The sequence below is a fragment of the Callorhinchus milii genome, unplaced genomic scaffold, assembly GCF_018977255.1.
Source record: "Callorhinchus milii isolate IMCB2004 unplaced genomic scaffold, IMCB_Cmil_1.0 Scaffold4, whole genome shotgun sequence".
In the NCBI taxonomy this organism is placed as follows: Eukaryota; Metazoa; Chordata; class Chondrichthyes; order Chimaeriformes; family Callorhinchidae; genus Callorhinchus; species Callorhinchus milii.
Genome location: NW_024704745.1, coordinates 16,309,209 through 16,333,397, shown reverse-complemented (window position 1 = coordinate 16,333,397; position 24,189 = coordinate 16,309,209). Strand labels below are relative to the sequence as shown.

Here is a 24,189-nt window from a genome sequence, read left to right as displayed (position 1 = left end):
TGAATATAGACATTCAAGACGGCAACAGAGTTATTTATATTTGTTTTAGTACTTGATGTTTATGGAAATCAGAGACCATTAGGGAGAATTTATTTCACTAACTGGCCCTCCTTTACTCACTTAGTACTCCCAGCAACCATTCCTCATCCCTATACTGTTACTGGTGCACATGGCAGGTAACACAAGACAGTCTGTAGGATTGCACATGGCTTTTGCACCATCCAAGGACAATTGTAAAATGGCTCATGTTGACCGTGGTGTATATTTTTGCCATGTTTGGATTCAGGCCATTATTTATTAAGAGTGCAACTTGAGTTCCAGTTTATTGCCTGATATAAAAGGCCTGTGACAGTTATTACTTTTCATTTAAGCTTCTGCATCAAAGATGCTATGTGAAATCTACCATCTCTGTGATTATCTGTGGGCTCTGTTAATTAAAAACTCAAGTGGAAAACTACCGACCAATTGAGCTTCCATAAATTACATTTGTCTTGAAATTGGACCGGAACTGTGACTTCCGTGTGAGAGAGTACTCAATCCTATAACGGTAATATAGTCCGCACAGGTGCTTGAGCTGAGCAAGACACTCAGATAAAATTCGTCCCCACTCAGGGGACAAGGTTTGTGACAAGGCAATAACAGGATGTGAAGTTTTAACAAACATGAAAAAACTGTCCTTGAATGAGATTTTATATTGATTTGCCCCAAACAAAAGATTGAGCCTGAGTCCATGAGAACAATTAAAAGGGAATTTGATAAACATTTGAAGAGGTAGAATAAAAGGTGGTGTGAGGATAGAGCAAGCAATCTGGGTTAGAGTGGTTAGTGACAGTGGGGGAATACAATTTTAGGCTCAATATCAGATGGCCTCTTCCAATGTTGCAATTTCTATTGTTCTATGAAAGGAAAATATATTTATGACAAAAAATTCTAAAGGAAAGAGGTTACCCTGTATGTAAATGTGGGCATTGTTAAATAATGTTTTAACAAGTAAACTCTGCTTCCATTGTTGTGTGACATTCAGGATAAGGAAAAATAGAACGATTATGTTCCATAGATCACAGGGTTAATTTAGACGTGGTATCATATGGCTGACAAGTTTTATGCCACAATGTTAAAACGATATTATTATAACAGCTTCTTTTGTTTTAAAAATCATTGAATCTTATCCAGTTAGAAAAATGTAAGGAGTATGGTAACCAGGTGGGGATAAAAAACAAACAAGAAATTTACTCCTCGAGAAGCCAACTGCCCGAGGCACCAGGGAGAGGTTTGCTAACAGCAAACCTAGTGTCCCACCTAGTGAATTCAAAGGCAGATATGTTTTATATTAAAGTTCCAGAGCATAATGAATTTCAAATAATCATCCAGGTGATTTGTGATTGAAAATAGAATTTACAACCCAAACCAGGACAAAAGCAGACAGTGTACTAGAATAAGCAGCACTTCCCTAATAATGGTTCTGGCTCAAATATTTAATGACAGTGGGCAAGGATGTTACATGCCCGAGAATGTAAGAAAAGCTCTTTCAGTAAGAAGGATTTTGTGTGGCAGCTCAGCAGACTGTTACATTTCTTCCCTCTCACTAATAGGAGCTGGATAGGGTGTAGTCTACCATAATAGAATATGAACAGCTTATTATATCGACCAGGGTGGTCCAACTGGTGGCCCACGGGCTGATTTCTTCTGCCCCCCCCACCCCTCCATTTCATTTGGCCCACCTGCTCCCTCCATAACCTGTAAATGTTATGTTTCTGGAAGGGAAACACAAAAATATTGCTTATGCCGCCTGTGGACATTTCTCACATAGGGAGTCCGGCCCTCAGCATCCGAAAGGTTGGACCTTCCTGATTTATAGACAATGCGAATGTCATAGCGGGGCCCCATGATTTCCTCAAACTTTGAAAGTGGAAGTGAAAGTGAGAATGGAGAGGCGCGGGAAGGTGGGCGGAGGAGGTGATCACTTAAGAGAATGGTTGGGAGCCTGAAGTCGCTGCCATTGCGTTGTTGTGAGTGCTGGTCACAGATTCACTTAATGCCAGTGAACCGACGTGTAATGTCCAATGTTATCTGCAGTGTAATGTCAGTGAACGGTGATTTACTGCAATGCTCATGATCTGACTCTGACTTACAATTCCCTGTAGTGTAATAATAATGAAGCTTCTTTGCCCACTCTCTCACCCTAAGGTACTGCATACAGTGGAGTATGCTTTTGCTGGCAACACCTGGATTCCCAGTACCTTGATCAAGTGGCTTTCAATGCATGAGTCTCAGAGATGATTGTCACAACTGATTTTGGAGGTGCACCATTTTAAATTTACCTTTTGACTTCCTTTATTTTGATATCATATTGTAAGGTTAACATTATTGAGATCGTGTATTGCTTGAGATTACAGTTTCACCCTGTTGTGATCTGATATGTTACATCCTGTTATGATCCTGATGTGTTAGTTTACTTCCAGCCCATGTGGCACCAGTTAGTCAGGATTGCACAACAATTTTATTACTCTTTATTTCTGCCTCGAGATGTTAATCCAAAGAAAATAGCCCATCTGTGTGCAAACACATCAGCAACAACAACTTGCATTTATCCAGTTTTGTATTTTATCTTACAAATTACATTTATTTTTAGATATTTAAAAATGTTCCTTTCACTTGTGCTATTTGCATTCCCCAGGACCTCTGCTCTGGCAGCAGGGGCTGACATGTGTTTCTAATGTGGGTCCAGTGTCTTGTTTTGTTTAGCTTTGGTTTGTGTTGGTGTTGTAAGCCCCATAAAGGACTGGGATTGGAAACAGCGCATTTATATAGAAAGCAAAGGGAGTTGTTTCAAATTTGTACATCAACAATGATTTTCTAGATTGCTATTTTGATATTTTAGTATTATTGGCACTCCAGCTAATGACTGGGTGGCAGTTCCTTCCTCAGTCTTTTCTATATCTCAAGTGTGTCTTAGACGGTGTAGAGCTGCTACTGCCAGATGTTGTATTACATACAGGCATCTGTGTTAAGCAGGCAGCTGTATGTCTCTTGCATTCTAAACTGAATGTTTTTATTCCTGGCTGAAAAATGGTTTGGCAACCCATTAGAATCATGAGATCATCGAAATGTACAAGATAAAGGAAGCCATTCTGCAAATTGAGCCCATTGAGACATCCTCCTGACCTATAAACACTATATCAAATGCGTAGATTATTAATATCATAGTGCTAACTCCTCCACTGAAGCTAATGTATTCTAATCCTAATTCCATCTTCCCTTCACTTGTTTACATTGCTTTATTTAAATATTTACCCTATTCCCTTTCAAATGTTTTATGGCCTTAGCTTCAACAGCCACTTGTGATAGAGCTTTCCATGTTTTAATAACACTCTGCATGAAAAATTCTAACCTCCCCATTAACTCTTCGTACCTCACCCCTCTATAAATCAGACAGTGGAAGGGTTAATCTCCTACCTGAAATATTGTCTCAAAGAGGTGAAGAAAGGATTTCTTTGTACTGGTTTTCATCACAATTATAAAACAACTTTTGCATAGCTGTGTGTCCCATTTGCCAAAGGCTCTTTTTAAGGCTGTTACTTCCAGTTGACAATCGAGTTTTGGGTTCCCACTAAAGACAGGTGATGAGGAGACAACCTAAGCTTGTAAAATCCAATCCACCCCTCAGGTAATGAGAGATGTGACATTTGGAGACTGCATTCCTGCTATTCATTCACTGAAGGAAAGAAGCAGGTGAATGCCGATTGCTTAAAAACCTGTCTGTTTTGCAGAACATAGAAATGGTTCTATATGATCGGTTCTGAAATACCCTCATCTGCTCGTGGAATGTTTTTTCACTCAATCACAATTTTAGCAGAAGTGCAAACAGCTGAATCAATGTCTCTTAACCCTAACTCTAACCCTAATCCACGTATATGGATTTAAACCTATATAGAAATATAGGTTTAAATTTGTAATAATTAACAAAGTAAGAACAAATTAGCATTAGTTCCCATACTTCAGCCTTCAGGGAAGGACTACGTCTGAGATGCATCTATGACTATGCTGTAACTGTTTTGGAAGTTGAGGGCTCACACTTCGAAAAACAATAACTATATTGCCAATATTTGAAAGTAATATTTATCTGTGCATGGCAGTGTGTGTAGTCAATGAAGTCCCTTGTGATGGGCAGGTCAGTAGCCATGGTCCTTCTAGAGACACTGGTGCTTTGAAAGTGAATGTACTCACCTCTCTTACTGGATAACTTCAGTAGGAGGCAGACAGATGCTGAAGCAGGCAGTTTAACAAACTCAGTAAGCCCAGAAGGAATTGATCTTACTGAGGTGGTTAAGTCCCTCACCATTATTGAAGTATTGGACATATGAGTTGACAAGAGATTTGCCGAATTATCACATTCATTTTCTTTAGGAATTGGAAAAAAACAATGCAATTTAAACAATTAAAAGACCAGTTATGCTAAAGGCAAAGAGGAGAATTATTTGTGGTATAAAAAAATGTGCATTAATAGTGGGCACTGCCAAACATTCGGCTACAGCCAAACATTTCACTCTAGGATTCAAGAGTTGAATGAAGGCAATGTTGATACCTCTGAAGGTCAGCAAGGTGCCAACAGCGAAGCCTTGTCTGGTGTGCTTGAGACTGGGGGTGGGGTGTAAGATCTGTAAATACAGTATAGTCTTTACATAAACAATTCCACGCTTCATTTAAAAAAGTTAACAAGGATTATACTAATGTTTTGTTAAATAGTCAACTCTTTGCATCTCCATTTTCACACATTATTCCCAAATACTCGAAAGGACATTAAATCATCTGTTTCCATTAAAGGAAACGGGTTTTGTCAAGTACAAATGGAGCATATCTTGGAGAGGAGCCTTAAGAGCACCTGACTTGCCTGCTCTGAAACAAGTGGCATTGATCAGAAACAGAGCGCATACAAGAACAGAGGCAAACACTAGACCAGTTACACAGAGTGAGGTGCAGAATGTGGTGCCAACATTGTGTGGCTTCCACTTGCACAGACAGACCTCCTGGGTATTTGCGGGTCAATGCTGTATACAAATTGGCTGCCGTATTTGTCTAGAAATACAATGTCACTTTTCAAAGCACTTCACAAGAGTTTTCTGTAATGTTTCAACATTGGTAAGATACTGGGTCAAATGCAAGTATTATTATTGTTAGCATAGATTTACCCTGAGATGTTAGTTCTGAGTGTCCAAGACAGAGAGAGCTGACAATACAGTGAAATTACTGATGCTAAGTATTGATCAAATTCTGTTGCCCGTGGCTGTATTCATACTCTTATCTTTCTAATATGAAATCCATAAACCCCAGAGTGAAATGTCAAAAGGGAAAGTTCAAGCGATTGGAGATTGTGGAGTCGCTTCCAAACATCCCTTTGGATTTTCAGCACATACAGTTTGCTTTTATTTCTTCTGTAAAGTTTGTTCTCAGTGGACTTTATTAACTATTCTGTCCTACTGGTATTCTTCACACCAACACTAACTCATGGGAGAAAAGCTACTCCAAACTAAAAGACAGTGATGCATCTGATGAAAGGCAAGAAAACAAAGAGAACATTTCTTTACCACAAAGAATATATTTTATACCACATGAACCATCACGAACCAGTGGCAAAGTATTACATACAGAAATAAAATGTAACCGGATTTACTGTATGCATCTATATACTGGCATGCTGGTACACCTAAAAAAACATTATTGAATATAAATTGAACAAGTATATGTGCACTTATCAGTACTCTTCTGATATAAAATAATTTTGCACGTTAACTGCACTATCACAAGACAGCGAAATGTCAGTGTTCTACTTATACCTAATGCACATTCTGTCTATATAAAGATGTCTAGGCGAAAGGCTAGCCATGTTCAGTTAGATTTCATTATGCATGTGCAAAACTGTACAATTCCACAGAACATTTGAAAATATTTTGTAAATTGAAACATTTTGTTGCATTGCTTTAGTTCCAACACTGATCGGTTCTCATCTCCTACCAGTAAAACAACGTAGGTCACCAACCAAATTAAAAATTAAAAATACAGTAATTACAACCACTTCCTTGCCCTCTGTCCACAGCCATTGAAAGCAATAATTTTGTTTCCTTTGTGGCTTGTATACTAAGAACAATGCAATCAGTCCAATTAACATCCATTAAAGACAAAAGGGCAGGAATAAAGAACAAAATTCTCACTTCCATTTAAAGGCATGGAACAGGGGACATAATGGGGGGGGCAATATCCTCCCCCCCCACTATGACATGATACTTTTTAAGGTCAAATTAGTTTTATGTGCATTATTGAGTATTGCTTTCTCAAAAAAAGGTGACTGAATGTTGAAATTTTCTTTGTTTTCCCTCGTGGAGAAACACAACCTGCATAGTGAATGATTGGAAACAAATTTGTCCATTCATAACATTTCTAATAACAAATATCCCTACTTTTTTTTTAAAAAAAGGACTTTCTCAATCCTTCAATAATTACTATAACAATAATTGATCAGATTACCAATATGTTTCATGGTACTCGTTCAGCTAAGGTCAACATACCCATTTCAGCTGGATAACCACTAACATGTCATTGGATTACTGCAGACCGGCCTGGCAATGTCTTCACCACAAAATTTCAACCCCAGTGAGACTGCTCATTTCCCAAACTATAGATGATACATGTTGTTCAATTTCTAAAGGTGAAGAGCTGAGTAGATCCAATAAGATTTAAGCCTGGAATCTTGTAGTCTTGGGTCTGACTCTCAACTGACTAAGCTATCCAAGGAGTCACCTTTGAAGCTAAATCAAAGCTCAAACACTTTAAGTGACAAATGAAGAAATTTCAATAAATAAAATGCTAGGACTCAAAATTACAAAAGAACTTAAAAAAAAAAGTAGCCTGAGAAACGGTGACTATTAACTTGGTGGCCCATGTACAGAAAGCAGATGTGGCAAATAGGTCTTTTGTTCTTTGCCCGGATGGAATCTGAAAGCAGCAGTATCGCCAAGGAGTGAGCAAGAAATGGGAAAACCAAGGAGGACTTAGCAATACTGGAAAATGCTACAAACCTTCCTCAGGCATGTCTAGCAGTACCTACATAAAAAGATTACTCAAAGCAGAAGTAACATGAACTTTACCGTTTAAAATCAAACTACACTCACTGTAGTCAAAACCTATAAACTTGTTCAGCAGCTCATAATTAGAAAACAAATTATGGGGCAGAATAGGTTCATGAACTTTATCGTAAAAGGGAATACTCTTTGGAGACCTTTTTGATCACAAAACTCCCGCTGATTTATCACATCTTTTAAAACTAATAGTTTCTTACTTGTATAATATACATATATGTCCTTAGAACCTTTAACCCCACCTAATCATTCACTACAGTAATATATAGTACTCTTCACACTACCTATTGTTCTAACCATCTAACAGTTAATATAATTAAGCTTTACCCTCCCCCCTTACCCTGCAACCTGCAAACCAAGTTCAAGGCTTATTCTTTCTTTAAGTTTGTATAAAACCAAAAATGCTTTAGGACATCTGGTTAAAAAAATAACCCTCTGCGCATCCACTGCAATGAAAAAAAACTACTTCCAATTTTAACTAAAGCAATTTTGACAGAAACTACAGAACAAACGTACACGTCCAACAATATAATCAGCAGGTATCGATCGGTCTATAAAGGACACATGTACAAGTACTGTATTAAAAACATTGTCATTCTTTTCATATTTAAATAAGACTACATGAATCCAACAGTTTAAAAGTTTAAAATCACTCAATTCCCAGAATTAATTGGAGAATTGTTTGCGTGAAATCTACCAGTTACCAAACAGTTCATCAAAAGTAGAGTGAACCAAGTTATGGTGGTGCATAGTGTTAAATGGAAGACTGTGTCTAAAAAGGTCCATAAAGGCAGCATTTTTGGATGCAAGATACAACAAAGCTTGAAAACTGGATGAAGGCACTTAATTGCAAGTTAAAGGCAAAGAGCTCTGAATTGTCTTAAGTCTCGGAGAACACCCCATTGAGCGGGTTTGCTAGCACAGCATATTTTCCTCCTCAGGAAAAGTCATCAGTCTAGAAAATTACTACCAGTCATCTGCTTCAGTTCTTTGGGGGAAGGGAAGAAACAGACTTGAAAATTGCAGGAAAACCAAACCCTATTTGAAAAGGTTCAAATGCACGAGCAGTGCAGATCAAATATATGTGAAAGGGTTACATGCGGAACAGCCTATGTACATACAAAAAGTATGAAAATCAGAAGGGTCAAAACCAGGNAAAAAAATCAATAGGCATGTCCTCTGACTCTTCATAGAAAAAATAGACGAATGTTGTATAGCTGTTTTTTTAAAAAAAACAAATCACAGCTTTACAATGTGTGAAACTTACAGCTGAATCATTTATAACTGTTTAGAGTCTATTCAATCTTGCATCAGAGGAAGAAATAGAATTCAGTTAAAGCCCTGAACAAGAAGTGAGAAAAATGTCTCAAGTGTTCATATCCTTCACAGATTCAAAGGCAGTCTAATTTGATCAAAGTCCCTATAGCCATGTAAGGAAACTTTCTTTGTCTAGCTTTGTGGCAGCGAGGACAGACTCCATGTCATTGAGGATGTCAGAGCTTAGTGCCTCCTGCAGGCTTGGCATCAATTCTTCCCCTTCTACATTCATGCTTTCTCCCTCCAGCGTTCCGAGGTCCACGTTCGTACCAGGGATAGTTTCTAAGTAGTCTGGGAAACGGTTTTGCTGAGAGGCCATATTATTTGGACCAAGACTTTCACCTGGCAATACAAATCAAAGAGAAGCTTGAATAACCCAACCACACAATAAAGATGTAGTTTAGAGCAACAACAACAAAATTACACTTCTATAGCGCCCTTCAAGTTGGGAGGATGTACCTAGGCGCTGAATGATCAGTGTTTCAGACCCGAGCTGGGGGTCGGGGAGGGTGGAGCTCTAGGGGGGTGGGTGGGTGAGAAGGAGGGCGATCGAAGGCACGGTCAAAGAGGAGGGTCTTGGGATGGGTCTCGAAAGAGGCAAGGGTGGGGGCGAGGCGGAGGGACTGCAGGATGGAGTTCCAGAGGGTGTTCCAGTGAACATACTGCAGTATAAGTGTATGGCAAATCTTTACCTTGCCTGCCTACATAGATTTACATAGACTGTACAGTGGGGAAACAGGCCATTTAGCCTAACCAGTCCATGCCAGTGTTCATAACCCACCCACTCCGCATGCTTTCCCATACCCTTCTATCCCCCTCTCCCTCATGTATTTCTAGCTTCCCCTTAAATGCATCTAAACTGTTTCAAACACCACTTCAGGCAGCGAGTTCCACATTCACACTGCACTCTGCACAAAGAAGTTCCTCATAAATTCTGTCTTGGGTCTGCTAATCGCTATCCTATACGTGTATCTATTTCAATGGACAGTAGTCTGAAACTATGCTTTGTAGATGGTAAATTTATTGACTATTTAACGGAATTATTTTAAAAAGATAATAAAACTGGTTCCTGAAAGTAAAAATGTAGAAATATTTACAAACCTGTGTCCATTTCCTCAACACTGTTAAGGAAATCATCAGGAGTTCTGGGTACACTATAACTGCTCATTCCGAGTCCACTGTCAGTGCTCTCGTCCCGGGAATGGTATGTTCCACTGAAAGAATAAGAAAGCAGGTCAGCAAATGGAGAAAAAAAATTCTATGCTTTGAGAATCTAAGAAAAGTAATTTTCTTTACAATGCATCCCCAAATCCAGCCACCAACAACACCCTCTGGCTTCTAATCAGCAAAGCCTTTGGACAGCTCTATGAATCCAAGCCAATTAGTGGAAAATCAGATATGTCGGCAGAAACTGGTAAAGCTGAGTATGAATAACTCTATTGTATGGCTCTAAGCAAGCAGCCTTTAGTGTCTAATTTTTACAACCACGTGTTCTCACGCTCCATTTGTGCTTATCCCTATCAGTTAGCTCTGTGGAAACTAGACCCAATTAATTTATATAAGCACAGCATCGCTGAAAGTTAGCATGAATTTCACGAAACCAATAGTTGGTGAAACTCTAGCCTTGTCTTTTGAACCTTCAAGTAAGGAATGTGTTGCGCCTTTTGATATTCAGAAACTATAAAGTTCAAACTAAAATGAAATTATTGCTCAGTGGGTTTTACAGAAATGCCCTATTACGATCTGCTGTTTATTTTCCCCCCTTTTTTAATATCTGATTATCTGCAGACATTTTCATTTAAACGTTTTTAAGAAGAAACAATCTTCCAGTTTCTTTCCTCCAAGAAACTGCAAGACACAAATGTCACTGAACACAATGACACCAGAATCTACTGCAGAATTAGGTTTTAGGACACTGCAGTGATTTTATTCAAATCTTTATACAATACAGTAAAACTCACATAAGTATTATCTTTATAAATTGTACAATCATCTAAGTTGTACATTCACCCGAGTCCCATTCAGTTTCTTATCAAAACCACTTAGATTTCTTTGCACTCCTCGTATTAATCACCTCCTAACTCATAATGGTGCTCCCCTATCCTCCATTACTCTCGCACTTACAGGTTGCATTGAATTACTCATGCGCAGTGTAGATTATTAATTAAATCGGATTTTCGACGACTTATGCAGATCGTCTGCAATTTGGACTTTGCGTAAATCAGATTAGATGTTATGGTCCTGACTCATAATACTTGTGAGTTTTACTGGACATGAATGCAAACCGTCTTTTACTTCCAAGCACATTTTTAATATGTATGGGCATGCCATTTAGTTTTGTATCTGAGGAACAGGTTAACTCAAGCTGCACAAATAACAAACAACACCCTGAATTTGATTTGAACTTGAGTATCACAAGTTGGGCTGAAGCCAAATCCTTTCATATCACTTCTATGGGCTCCAGTCCGTTTGTTAGTACTGTAAAAAAAATTATATTGTGGCAAAAAGTACAATTACACTACATTGATTGTTTTATTCCATCAGAAAATAAGAGGAATTGTAGCATAATAGACATTTCAAACACTACTTATTTTAGTCCTATTTATAAATCACCATTACCTGTTTAAGCAAATGGGAATACCTGCACTTTTGCTCCCATGAAGAGTATGCACTCTCTGGGCAGACAGCCAAGCGTTTTGTATTGTGAGTGTCCAGAGAAAAGGGTATGGGAAGCTGACAAGAAATGTTATCCTGGTCTTGGGAGACTCCAGAGTCCTCTCATTAAAGGATTTTGATATTCATGAAATCTTTACAAGCATTTCTTCAGCAGTGCTCAAAATGGCCACCTCCACACAGGCTTTAGGTGCTGGGAATTGTTATAGCTTTTTGTTACTATGGCAGAACAACTAATCCATGTGCTCCTTTAACAAAATGCCCAACCCTTTAGCTTTGGATCTCTTTGTGTTTGTTAAGACTCTTTTTCCAACTTCTGACACAACGTTGGGGTTGTAAGGTTACGGCCAGGGAGGATACACTGTATTCGCCTACTAATGCAGGAGTTTGGGAATCTGCTGACAGTTTACACTGACTGCTTCAGGTGGTAGCACTCTTGAGTCAGAAGGTTGTGGGTATCAAGTCCCACAACCTTCTGATTGGTTTACAAGGTGAATTTTATTTGTTACCGTTGATGTTGATGTGCCCCATTTGGGACAGTTTACATCTTGGACAGTGGCCGTAGAATAGGGGAAGGTATAACATTGGTATCAGCTTTCCGTTAGCTGGAACTTTGAAGAGTTGCTCGACCTGGGCTGGCATAAACGGACAACTCTTTTCCACTCATTGTCACTCGTTGGCTCCGATAAACATATATGAAAGAAAACCAATGATTTGAGGACAGGGAGAAGGCAAGAATAATAATAATCATCCTTGCATATGATATAACGCCTTTCACATTAAGAAAAAAATCGCAAAGCGCTTCACAAGAATTACTGTAAATTGTGGTGACTGTATGTATTTTGTAGGTAAATGGCACAGCCAATTTGCGCTGAGCAATGCCTTACGAACGTGAAGTTAATGACCAAAAGTGAGCAGAGGGATTGTTGGTCGGGAGAAACTCCCTTTTGTTTTTGATTGGTGCCATGGGATCTTTAATTTCCACTTCAACAGAGAGATGGAAGCTCGGCTTAATGTCTCATCTAAAAGACGGCATCTCTGACAATGTGGGGTACCCCCAACGCTGCAATGGAATGCCACCCTAGACTGAGTTCAAAGCTCTGACAAGGCGCTTGAACCCCCAACCTTCTCACTCAAGAGGCAAGAGTGCTCCCCACTGAGCCAGACTGACACATTTAATTTGGCTATTTCCAAATTAATTCTCAAAAATCTAATGAGTAAATAAATACAATCTTTCAAGTTAACCACAGGCTCCAGATTGATCTCCTACCTGTTAAGGAATGGATCTGAACTGTTCGTTGTCATTGTCCTGACATCCTGGCCCATAGCAGGCGAAGAGACTACATTCTGAGAACCGCCATCTTGCTCCATGGTTGGTAGTTGATTGCGCAAGGCTATTTCCTGTGGCCGGGCAGAAGAATTAAAGTTTAAAACCACACATAATCCAAAGATTTGTAATCCATAAAGGGCATAAACAGCTCTTTCTCCACAGTACAAAACGTACTGTGGCACAGCTCAACCTCATCCTTTTTTTTATGAATGGGTAAAAAGGAACCAGTGATAGTTGGCAGCTCATCCATAAAATGTGCTTTACATTGTTACGCTATTCTTTCTCGCCCTTTCTTTCACGAAGCTGTGACTAATGCTGGAGGCAAGTTCAGTGAGTGGCAGCAGCTTTCCAGTAACTCAGCAAAATGCTGCAAACATGGGCTAAGAGCTGGATCCTGTGGGCTATTCAACAACCAAGCTTAACTGTAACCTCAATCAGCCTACGCACATGTGTAATACCACCAGGATGTTCTGGGAACTGATCAGCCCAGCAAACAATGCTCCCCTCTGACCCAGCATTGACACCCAGAATAAAATTAGCAAATACTGCATCGTCCAAACACTAACTTGGCATCTGTACATCTCAGTATCATATCTCGTAGTGAGTTTAGCCACTGAGCACGGGGGTGGGGGGGTGAGGGGGGGGGTGGGGGGGGAGGAGGGAGGGGAGGAGAATGATAGTTTGTTTCACATTCAATAAGCATCTTCAGTCCCAGTAAAAGTAATTCAATATACAGTTCTATTTCACAGTAGTAATTGTTGTCATGGTACACTTACACTGCCATTAGAATACATGCTGAACCCCAGTCTGCCATCTACTGGTGCGTCAACATGCGCTCTACAGCTTCCTGGGAGCCACTCCTTATCGTGCTGAAGAAGACGGAAAGATATGGGATTTTACTGCCATGCAGTCATCCCTCCATCAGTCCAAGTTCAACTGCATTAAAATTCTACACTCGCTAAGGTCACAAATGACTGGGATGCTTACAAAGGGGAGATAGATATACTGTGGAAGTAAAGTCATTCAGGGATATGGGGAAATGGTAAACAAATCAGATTAAAAGATCTGCCTTTATCCAATAAAATAATACAATAATCTTGATGGACTGAATGTTTCTATGTTGCTAAGTATGAGCCCTGCGGCATCTGCCAGTTTTCTGGTTAATTTTGGAGGCAGGGCTTGCTTTCCTGTGTAAGAAAGTTTGTGATGTTGAGCATAACAGTATATATAAACAAAAGACATGACCATATTAGTTGTTGACTGAACCAGGATGCACAGTGCCAGAGTCCATGATTATATACACATCGGAAACTGAAATAGTTTTTTTAAACTGAAAGTGGAAATTGATTTCTGGCCTGGTTGACATTTATCGATGATGTGATAATTTTGACTCATGCGATAAATAAGCCATAATGTTCAACCTCTCTCTGTGCCTATTGCACCTCAGAAGAACTTTTACGACTTAATACTTGGAAAGCAGAAGTAAAGTGTTCCTTCCTCAGAATCACTTGATCGGGGAGCCAACTTAAAAGCAGTTACAGTGAAACACTCCATCTCCTCGCAAGTGCTAAATGTCAAGACTATACAATCCTTTCCCTTCAAGGAAACAAAGCCAAGCAGAAAGGTTGCTTTATTTTGGTGTGTGGAGGGGGACGGGGGAAGGCGATGCAAAGCAATGCATTAAAAAAATGATTAGACACCGGTTTTAAAGTCCATCTGCTTTTTACATCATAAAAACAAGATTAAAGTCCTTCCAAAATTAACTTTCTGAATCTGGACTGTAAAAAACTAATTCAGAACTGGTGCTGTTTAAGGCATGCAAAACCTCACTTAGTTTTAAATATCCCCATTTCAGGTACAAGTACTGAATTCTTAGCATTGTTCCAGGAATACAGACAGCAATGCCAAGATTGGGGAACTGCAGCCATCTGGAGTCACAAATCATTCATAGACACAAAACTACCTGCTTATTTCAAACAATACAATGATCTCGCTGAAGAGGACACTTCTGGGAATATATTGAAGTGTTGAAAAATAGGGTAATGGTTTCAAAGAAGTCCCATTCTAAGAATATAAAAACTGTTTATTTTACTAAACAGATAACCATTCTTCAATTGATTGGAGCATAACCACAGCATGTAAACTGCACAAAAAGAGGCCGTGCTGAGAGAAGAAAGATATGAACAGTGAAATTCAGAAGTACAAATATAGCTTCAGAAGGTTGATTTGCACTAAACAATGGGGGATGGGAGAATGCAGCATGTGACTAGTTATAATAATAATAATCCTCGCATTTGATATAGCTCCTAATCACGTCTCAAAGTGTTTCAAAGGATATATTGTCAAGTCGATTGACCGTATTTTGTGGGCGAAGCGCATCAGGCAGTTTGGACACAGCAATGGCCTACAAACAGCCATGTGACCAATTTTATTTGGGGGATTTGTTGGCCAGGGCACCAGGAGAAACTCCCTTCTCTTTTAAAATAGTTCCACGGGATCTCTAACGTCCACTTGAACAGGCAGACCTTGTTTAATATCTCACCTGAGGCACGACACCTCTGACAATGCAACACCTCTTCCCCCAGCACTGGATTGAAGTGTCAGATTAGACTTTCTGATTCCAAGTCCCTACGTGGGGCTTGAACCCACAACCTTCTGACTCAAGAGGTGAGAGTGCTACCACTGAGTCAGGCTAACACACACATTAAGCAAAAATGCAGTCAAAAGCAGCGTCTTCCCTTTCCAGTCTCAAAATAAATCTCATACGTAACATCAGTGATTAAACAGGCCATTCAAAACACTCATGATATCAAACACAGACAGACGTATGAGCAATGACAGAACGCATATATACACTCTATCTTCTCCACTGTTTCAAATCTGGATCCAATCTATAAATCTGTCAGAATGGAAAGCACAGAACTGGCCTGACCTGTACAGGGAAGATGGCCCATTGAACCTATGCCGGCTCTCAAAAAGAGCTATCCGTTCAGCCATTCTCCTGGTTTGGCCCCACAACATTTTACATTTCTCCTTTCTAGATATTCGAGTAACTCTCTCGTAAAAGCTAACGTAGATTCTGCCTCAACCAGCGTTCAATGTAGAACATTCCACATCCTAACAATTTACTCTGTAATTAAGATTATCCTACCCCCCCCCCGTTTGGTAATGACATTACACTATGTCCTTTATTCACTAACTCCCTGACCAGTGGAAGTAGTTTCTCCCAGTTTACTTTATCTTAATTGTTAAAAAAAAGGCCAATCTTCTTTGTAGGCTTGATCAGGACTGATTATTTGTTTAGTCCCAGCAGGGAATCTGGGCACTGTTTTATATGCAGAAATAACCAGGTCGTATCATATTAAACAATTCAGCTACTACAGCAGCTTGTGGCTTACAAAGGAATTGTTTGAAAGCTAATGTTTGACTAGATTGGTTACATTTCAGTCAGAGTAAAGTACCCAAACTTAATAGAAGGCCGGAACATAATGCAGAACACGTACACAGAAGTATTGTAGTACTATCTGAAACCCACATATTTCGGTGAATAATTTGTTTGTAATATTTAAAACTACAAAGTTTCCAGCAATTCCGGGGTCTAATTTGCAGTATTTGCAGAAGATCATATGGGAGGTGGCGTGTGGGGGGTTGTATTGAGTCCTCACGAGGAGGCAGGATACACATGCAGTTTCTCACAGGAGTAGCCTTTGAAGCGTAAGGCACCATTTACATTGTTGTTTTGCCATTCTACACGTTTTCAACCTCAGGTATGATCTGAAGACTAGTAATTTGATGGCAAACATGGCAGCTAATTTGTACACAGCAAATAGCCATGAAATTGGATCGCTGTCCAGAATACTGTGAGAAACTCCCTTCTCATTTCAAGAAGTGTCAATGGGATCTTTATTGTTCATCTAAACACAGATATGACCATGGTTCTGTCTCATCCAAAGGCATCATTTCCAACCATACAGTGCTCCCCCAGTACTGCATTACAGTTGCAGCCTACACTATGATTCTCAAAGTTCCAACATGGGGTGCGAACCCACAAGTTTCTGACTCAGAGGCGAGAGTGCTCCCAACTGAGCCAAGCCGACTCCCTGAACGAGCAATGAAACAGTCCTGTGGTATTGACTCGGGGCCTCACCTGTCGGAGGAGCTCTTGATGTTTCAATCGAAGTCTCTCCTTCTCAAACTGAAGCTGCTGAAGCCTCATCTGTTGCTGTTTGTTGGAGCCAGAGATCACCCCTCCCTGTGGACTGTGAGGACTATGAGGGCCCATGGAGGAGGTTGGTTTGACAGGAGCGCTCTGAGTCAATCTTTGCTGGTCCATTGCTGTTAAGGAAAATAAAAGAATAATTTAGAACAGACTGAAATTTCCAAAACATGGGTTAAAAGTCACCAAACAGAAAGTAATCTGCAGTTCATTATTAAAACAATACAGATATTCTGAATTCACAACAATAACAACTTGTATTTATATAGCAGTCCTCACGCACAGTAATGCCCCAGAGTGCTTGAGTTACACTATGAGCTATACTGTGCCAGGAATAAATCCTAAGGAAATCTCAATAAACAAGACTATCATAAGTTCCCAATTGAAACTGAACAAAAATAGTCAGCAGAACTGCCCGACAGCTGTAGTTGGTCCAATGTGCCCCTGGGTTTTACTCAATTTCTGGGGTCTCTGAATATCCATGAATATTCCACTTTCACTATCAAAACCTTCCAAATTGAGAGACCTTCTGATATATACCAGACTTGGTGCCAAGGCACCTGCTGTACAGCCAAGGTCTTCTGGCTGTGTCATGTACCAAATGATTCTTTGAATACATTAAGATTAAACCCACCATGAACTGTCCTCCTGAGTAAGTGCACTAGGAGGTGATTGATACGAGTAGTGCAAAGAAATGGTTTTGATAGGAAACTAAATGGGACTTGGGTGAATGTACACCTTAGGCAATTATATAATTTATGAAGATAAAACGTATGAGAGTTTTACTGTACTAAATGTGAGTTAAGCCACTTCTTGGTTGTTCTGGTCACCCTCCTGCTTATACGAATACCTCGCCTGGTAAATATAACAGTTTTACCAGCAAGGCAAAAACTCAAATCATATGTTTAAAAAAAACATTATTTTTAAGATTTTTTTGTTACAGTAATAATGACATAATCCTTGCATTTGGTATAGCACCCTAGCATGTCTTCTAGACATCTCAAATTACTTCGCAGAATATACTGTAAAGTGAATTTACTGTATATTTGTGGGCAAAATATAGTCAATTCTATATATTTATAAATAAAACTATGATATTTCAATCCCTTTCCACTGGATAGAAAAGTTTTCAATCTATATATTACAGTTATTTAATTTTGAAATGTACGTCCCTCCTAAATAAACCATTATACCTTCCCATGGCCATTTAAGTTATTTTTACAATAGCTTTGAATCAATTCTTTGATCCTTCTTCCAGAATAATGGAGAAAAGTGATTCTGAGCCAACAGACCAGGATTGTTGTTGCTTTGCCGTTGAATGGCAGCTTTTGCAATTGGAGCTTTCCATCTGGAAAGCATTACAAGACCACAAGCTGGACAAGAAATAAAGGCAACAGATTTGATCTCCTCATCTCTTCTCCTGAAGGAAGGGTTATTGAAAGATGGGCTGTTATCACCCAGTTGCTTTGTACACTTTTACTCTACCAACAAATAGCTGTTAATCAGGCATCACCTATATGGGGTGCCAGTGATTAACCATTCCTTAAATCTGCTGCAAATAAACTACCCAAAAATCTTCCAAGTAGAATTCAGGGTTTGACCTTTGCTAAAGTTACAAAGAGTCCTGGCCAATAATCTCCCAGATACAATTTGTCATTAACTTCAGAGCTGCTATGTGCAATCATTACACTTTACAGTGAATCCTGTGAAGTGATTTGAGACGTCCTCATAGAAACAGGAGTAGGCCATTCAGCCCCCTATACCTCAATCCAATTGTATCTGATTTGTACCCCAACTCCAATTACCTGCCCTTGCCCCGTATCCCTTGATACTCTGACCTAACAAATATCTATCCACCTCAATCTTGAAAATGTGAATGGATCCAGCATCCACAGCCTTTTGGCATGAAAGGCGCTATATCAAATGTGAGAATTATTATTATTATTTATAATCCCAGCATCCTGGGACATCTTTCCGACGTGAAGGGCTTTTCCAAGTGTAATTTGTTGTTGTTGTTTATGAACTGTTAGGGTTAGGAGGCTCCAAAATTAGGGCACCAAATATGAATTTGAAATATACAAAGGGCTTGGGGTCGAGGGGATTGGACAGACATCACACGGATATTTATGGTAAAACAAGTTTGTAGACTTCTGAGAACCTTTCCATGTCACTCACACAATGCACGTGGTGTTGCCACACAAGTATGGATAACATCACTATCCCTGCACCTGCTTCTGCCCCTTCTGGTCAGATAACCCCCACAGTAGAAATCATTCTTTCTTATAGCAATGAGTGGTGAAACATAGCCCAGGTTTCAGGCAGTTGTATGTTCCATTCGCCTCTTCCAATAAAAAAAGTCAACATCACCATCTAGTTGTTCATTATCATCCCTATAAGGAGGTCACTTTGGTGAGAGCGAGATGGCGTGTGAGAAAAGGGATTCAGGTTGAACACAAATCTGATTCTAAAAGCTAAGAGAAGTTTACCATACTTTGTTGTATTTTACAAATTGCTAGTTGAAAGCTGAATTCTTTAGATATTGTCTGCGGCTACAGTGTTTTTTTTAATATATAAAAGCCTCATATTGCTTTAATAAATAGGTCAGACAGCTCTTACCAGCAGAGGGAAATAAAAACGGATCACACCGAGTGTGCATCTCCTATTCAATCACTTCACTCTGGAAAAAAGGACCTCCCTTTCCTTCCCACCACACAATTTAGTTATTGTAGGCACTGACAGTTCTATCACGTAAAAACTAAATTAAACAAACCTGAATTGGCCGCACCTCACACAGAATGATTGTACAGTGACGCAGAGAAGAGTTTACAGGACTATTACATAATCCCTTCTCTACAAGGGGGCATAAAGCCTTAGTCATATCCTTCAATACTTAACTGCATGGCAATTTATGAGAGTTATCTGATGACCAATTAATGACTATCCTCAGGGGGAGGGGAAGTAGTATCTCTTTCGGGCTGAGTTGGCTTCAAGGTGACACGCTTGGCAAGGGAATTGAAAGTACAAAACCTGAACATTCAATATTCTTGCAACACACTAGCGATAGTGGATCAACCAACCTGGTTTGTTTCCAGGACAGAGCAGTGAATGGGGGGTTGGATTCTGGCTCAGTTGCTAGGATTATCACCTTTGAATCAAAAGGTTGGGGTTTAAGCCTCACATTGAGTCTTTGAGCTCAGAGACTCAATTAACACTTCAGCACATCACTGGGAAGCTATGAATTGTCAGAGGTTATCATCCTTTGTTGTAATATTAAACTGAGGTTTTGTCTGCCTGCTCAGGTAGACATTCAAGATCCCATTGTGCTATTCCAAAAGGAAAGGAGTTTCTGCCAGTGTCTGGGCCCTGAGAAGAAAATTTGGTGATTCCACTCTTGAGTGCTTGTGGGACACAGTGGTTTACAAATTGTTTTCCTCAATCACCTAAAAATATTGAGTTACCTTTTCCCCCCTCAAAACAACATCCTGTGATGCACTTTTTCAGACATTTTGACATAAGAGAGGTTGCTGCAAACCAGACAAATAGAAACCTTTCATATCTGTACTTTTAGTAGTTTGGATTCGAGACTCTTAGGCAAGGTGATGGGTTTCTGTGCATGTTCGATCCCCGGATGATTAAGAGAAAACGCTACTTGATAGAATAACCACAACATTCAATAAAAGTGGGCATTTGCAGAAAGGTACTAGAAATGCAGGCTTGAGTGAAACATGACAAATCAAACAGTACACTGTTGTGCTACAGCAAGCTTCATACTTTGTATCCGCTTCTGGTTTTCATTCAGAATGAAACATAGGTGGTTAACTAACTTGCTGTTTACAATACGATTTTGCAGTGCATCAGTTGGAATCAAATTCCAAAATGCGCAGTGTGCTTGTCTGTAGCATGCAATTTAGCTTTCAATATGCCACGGTTTGAAGCAACTTCTACTGGTGCCAGTGTAAAGCTCGCAATGTGCGATAGGCATCCACGCATTTATTACATCTAGGCTCGATTACGACAGCTCCTTGCTTGTTGGGCTTCCCTCCACAAGCTGCAGATCATCCAGAACTCTGTAGTTTGTGTCCCCCCCTACCCTCGCCCAGCTCCACTGGCTCCCCATTCCTCAGAGGATAGAGTTTAAAATTCTCGCCTTCAAGGCCCTCCATGGCTTTGCCCCTTCCTACATCCATGACCTGATGATCCCATATCAATCTGTCCGCTCCCTCCACTCAGCGGGCTCCAGCCTGCTCCATGTCCCCCTCCTGACCTGCCTCACAATGGCAGTTGGACCATCAGCCTTTCTGCCCCCACCCTTTGGAACCCCACCCCACAGTCCCTTCGTCTTTCTCCCTCCCTTCCCTCCTTCAAAGCACGTCTCAAGACCCTCCTCTTCAACCGCGCATTCGGTCATACTCCTACCCCTATCCTCTCTGTTCTCCACCCCCTTGATCCCAAACCCCCAGCTCAAATTCAAATCCCTGACTGCCGAGTAGCTTGGAACGTCCTCCCGATGTGAAAGCACTATATAAGTATAATTTGTTGTTGTTGTAGGAGCGTGCAGTCCTGATCACATGCCAAGAAGGCAGCATGCAACAATTCTAGCTGGATTTGGAACAGCTGTAAAGGCAGGACAAGAGTCCAAATTTCCAGCTGTAAAGTGTAATCAGGAAAACAGCTGGGCTTCCTTTACGTTGTGAAGGACAAAACGCTGGCTTCCTATTCAGTCCTATGCAATGGGAGAGGGAAGAGGCCTCCAACTTGCACCTCGCTTCCTTTAAAATAAAGGCCGGCTTCTCTTTTAATGATAGGAAAATAAAGCATTTGGGGTTGCAATGAGACAAGCATCCATAGATGTTACAAGCTTGCCCTCTCCGAGAGTTTTCCAGGTCAAAAGGGTCACTGGCTGCATTATCAAAACAAACCCATTGATCTCAGACTATCTGAGGTACTTATCTAGTGCTTAAACACAACACAGCAGGCATTTGCGTGTAAATAACACACCTTCTTATTCAATGTAATTCAAATAGATTATGCATCTTGTATGTCTCCCATTGATCAGTCATAACTCTTGATTGTTGCCTCCTGAGTTCAGGATATTGTGAACAGGCTGTTCCCCACATTAACTATCCCACCCACCATTAACTGCTTTACCTCCCACATTCAGCCTTTGTCTGTCTGCCATCATGTGACTGGCCTTTATGTTGTGATGAGCTGATTATTGTGGCTGCTCTTCCATCAACACAGCATTAAGTGCTCATTCCCATGACTTCTTAGCACATTTAATGGATGGTTTAGCTTTCACAGATGAGTGTAAGAACAGTGCTCAAGTAGGGGTGCACCGAGCTCCCCGGGAGGAAAAACATTTCTAAAGCAGAAATTCAACCCCAGTGGTATTTCACCCACAAAATATACAGTCATTTCACTTTACAGTATATTCTGTCCCTCTATCAAATGCAAGGATTATTATGTGATGCTGATCCACAAGATCTTGGTTACAACTCAAAGATTGCCTAGAAACAGGTCAGCATGACACATTTGGGTTACGTGAAAGAGAAGCACCTTCCATCATGAAGCACCTTAACCAGCATTAAGGTGCCATTTCAGCTGCCATTTTCAAGACAAGTCTTTTTCCAAACCCAATTGATGCCCTGCCTGCCACTTGCAGCCCACCTACCCTTCCATACATTTGGGTGGGCGTGGCGTCACGATCTTACATGCAACCCCGTGAAAAGTGGTGGGCATGTGATCACACCTCTGGAAAAAGAACGGTAGAGGATAAAAGACTCCCACGTTCGGCCGACTTGAAGCCCAGAAGCAAACATGCCTATCACTTGATAATTATACTAGCATTTGATGTAGCACCTTATCACGTTGTCGAGAAGTCTTCAAAGCTATTCGCAGGATATACCGTCAAGCGCCGTGACTGTTTTTATTTGTGGGCAAAAGAGGCAGGTAATTTGCACACAGCAATGCTCCATTTGGCATAATTGTTGTGATGTACAAGGAATTCCCCTTCCCTCCCAACTCATCAGCTGCCACAGAAACGACTGCTCAATTCATTTTTGCTGAAGTTCTATCAGGTCCCTCCAGCAATGTCAACCACACAATGGGCAACTGATAGATCTTCTCCAATCATTGTCCTGCATAAGAAACAACAACAACTTGGATTTATATAGCGCCCTCCACGCTGGACGGCGTCTCAGAACACTTTAAAGCAAACTAAGTGGGGGAAACAAATGGTATCCTCACAAGGTTCGCTATCTTATGAGGAGCCAAGATTACCTCTTCAGGTAGGTCTGTGGATCCTGTAATGCAAATGTGGGATCAGATTAATAGCTGGGTTCTGATCACCTTGTGTATTTTACTTCAGACACAAACAAAACAGCATGTAAGAAACCTTCTAAAAGCTTTTTTATTGTACAATGTAACTTAAGGTCCTTATCTTCACTGCACTTTCTCCATGTGATTTATAACAATACTGCCTGATACCTTATCATGTTTTCTGAATGTCACAAGGCAGTTCAGGAGATTTCACTGTGTAGTGACTGTCTATTTGGAGGCAAACGTGAAGAAATACTGAAGCCAGACTGAATAAGACTGAACCCAGAATCAGCTCAAATCCAGTCTTTTCCATACTGATTGTAGTTACTGTAAAACCTTTTATCTTTCTGTAAAGTTGTTAAAACATCACACGTTACAGAAAGCACATGTTTGACACATTGGCCACGATATTACCTAGCCTGGTACTGCTGATTTTTTGGACTCTGAAGTTCAGATCTGTAGCAGAACCCAATTAACCCTTAAAGAACTAAAATGGATTTTTAAATATATATGTTTAAAAATACATTAAAGGCCTGAAAGTGGCATTTAGACTTCACCTATAACACCATCTTGTCTTAAAATTTAACACTGGACCAAAATGGGTCACAGTTTTAAATTCAGTTTTAATCAGTTTTCTGTAAGGTGTCACAACACAGAAGCGTCCGTGGCATTTTATTGTCACTAAATTGAAAGGCTGAGTTGATTTTTATTTCTTGACATGTTTATGTCAGCTTTTGGATGCTAAATACACATGCAGGGGTTTGAAAGTCTGTGTAAAAGAAACCAGTTGTGCTGTGACCACCATAACTGATGAGTCGGTGACTGGCCCTTCCCGGTTTGATAAAATGAGCCTCACCATTTTGTCTTAAGATTTTAGATTGGGCAAATTTGCGTAACATTTTTAAATTCAATCTTAATTGGAAGTTGTTTATTTTGCAAGGTATCACAACACAAAAATGGCATTTGACTGTGTTCATTTGTTGAGATGGTTACCAGTGGCACACACACTGGACAAATGCTTTCGGCAATGCAAATTTCATTGGGTTTGTGATCTCCACCCTCACAAAATGGTCAGTCCACTCCAATAAAGTTAGCCACATTACATTTGGAGACCTGGATTTGGTTTACATCAACAAATTGTGAGAGATCAAAGAAAAAGTCAGACCTAGGCAGCCTATGGGAAAAGTCACATCACCTCTGTG

The 24,189-nt window shown here is 40.1% G+C and overlaps 1 protein-coding gene across 1 annotated transcript in view; it reads right to left on the bottom strand.

The window, feature by feature from the left end:
• Positions 1–5,580: 5,580 nt before the first annotated feature.
• Positions 5,581–24,189, bottom strand: part of yap1 (Yes1 associated transcriptional regulator) — a 71,664-nt gene continuing 53,055 nt past the window's right edge. The window contains exons 5-9 of the mRNA XM_042334073.1: positions 16,601–16,788; positions 13,230–13,322; positions 12,394–12,524; positions 9,552–9,664; positions 5,581–8,792 (exon numbers count right to left, since the gene is read on the bottom strand). Of these exons, the coding sequence (XP_042190007.1) occupies positions 8,554–8,792; positions 9,552–9,664; positions 12,394–12,524; positions 13,230–13,322; positions 16,601–16,788 (764 nt within the window). The 3' untranslated portion in view covers positions 5,581–8,553. The remainder of the gene's footprint in view (positions 8,793–9,551; positions 9,665–12,393; positions 12,525–13,229; positions 13,323–16,600; positions 16,789–24,189) is intronic.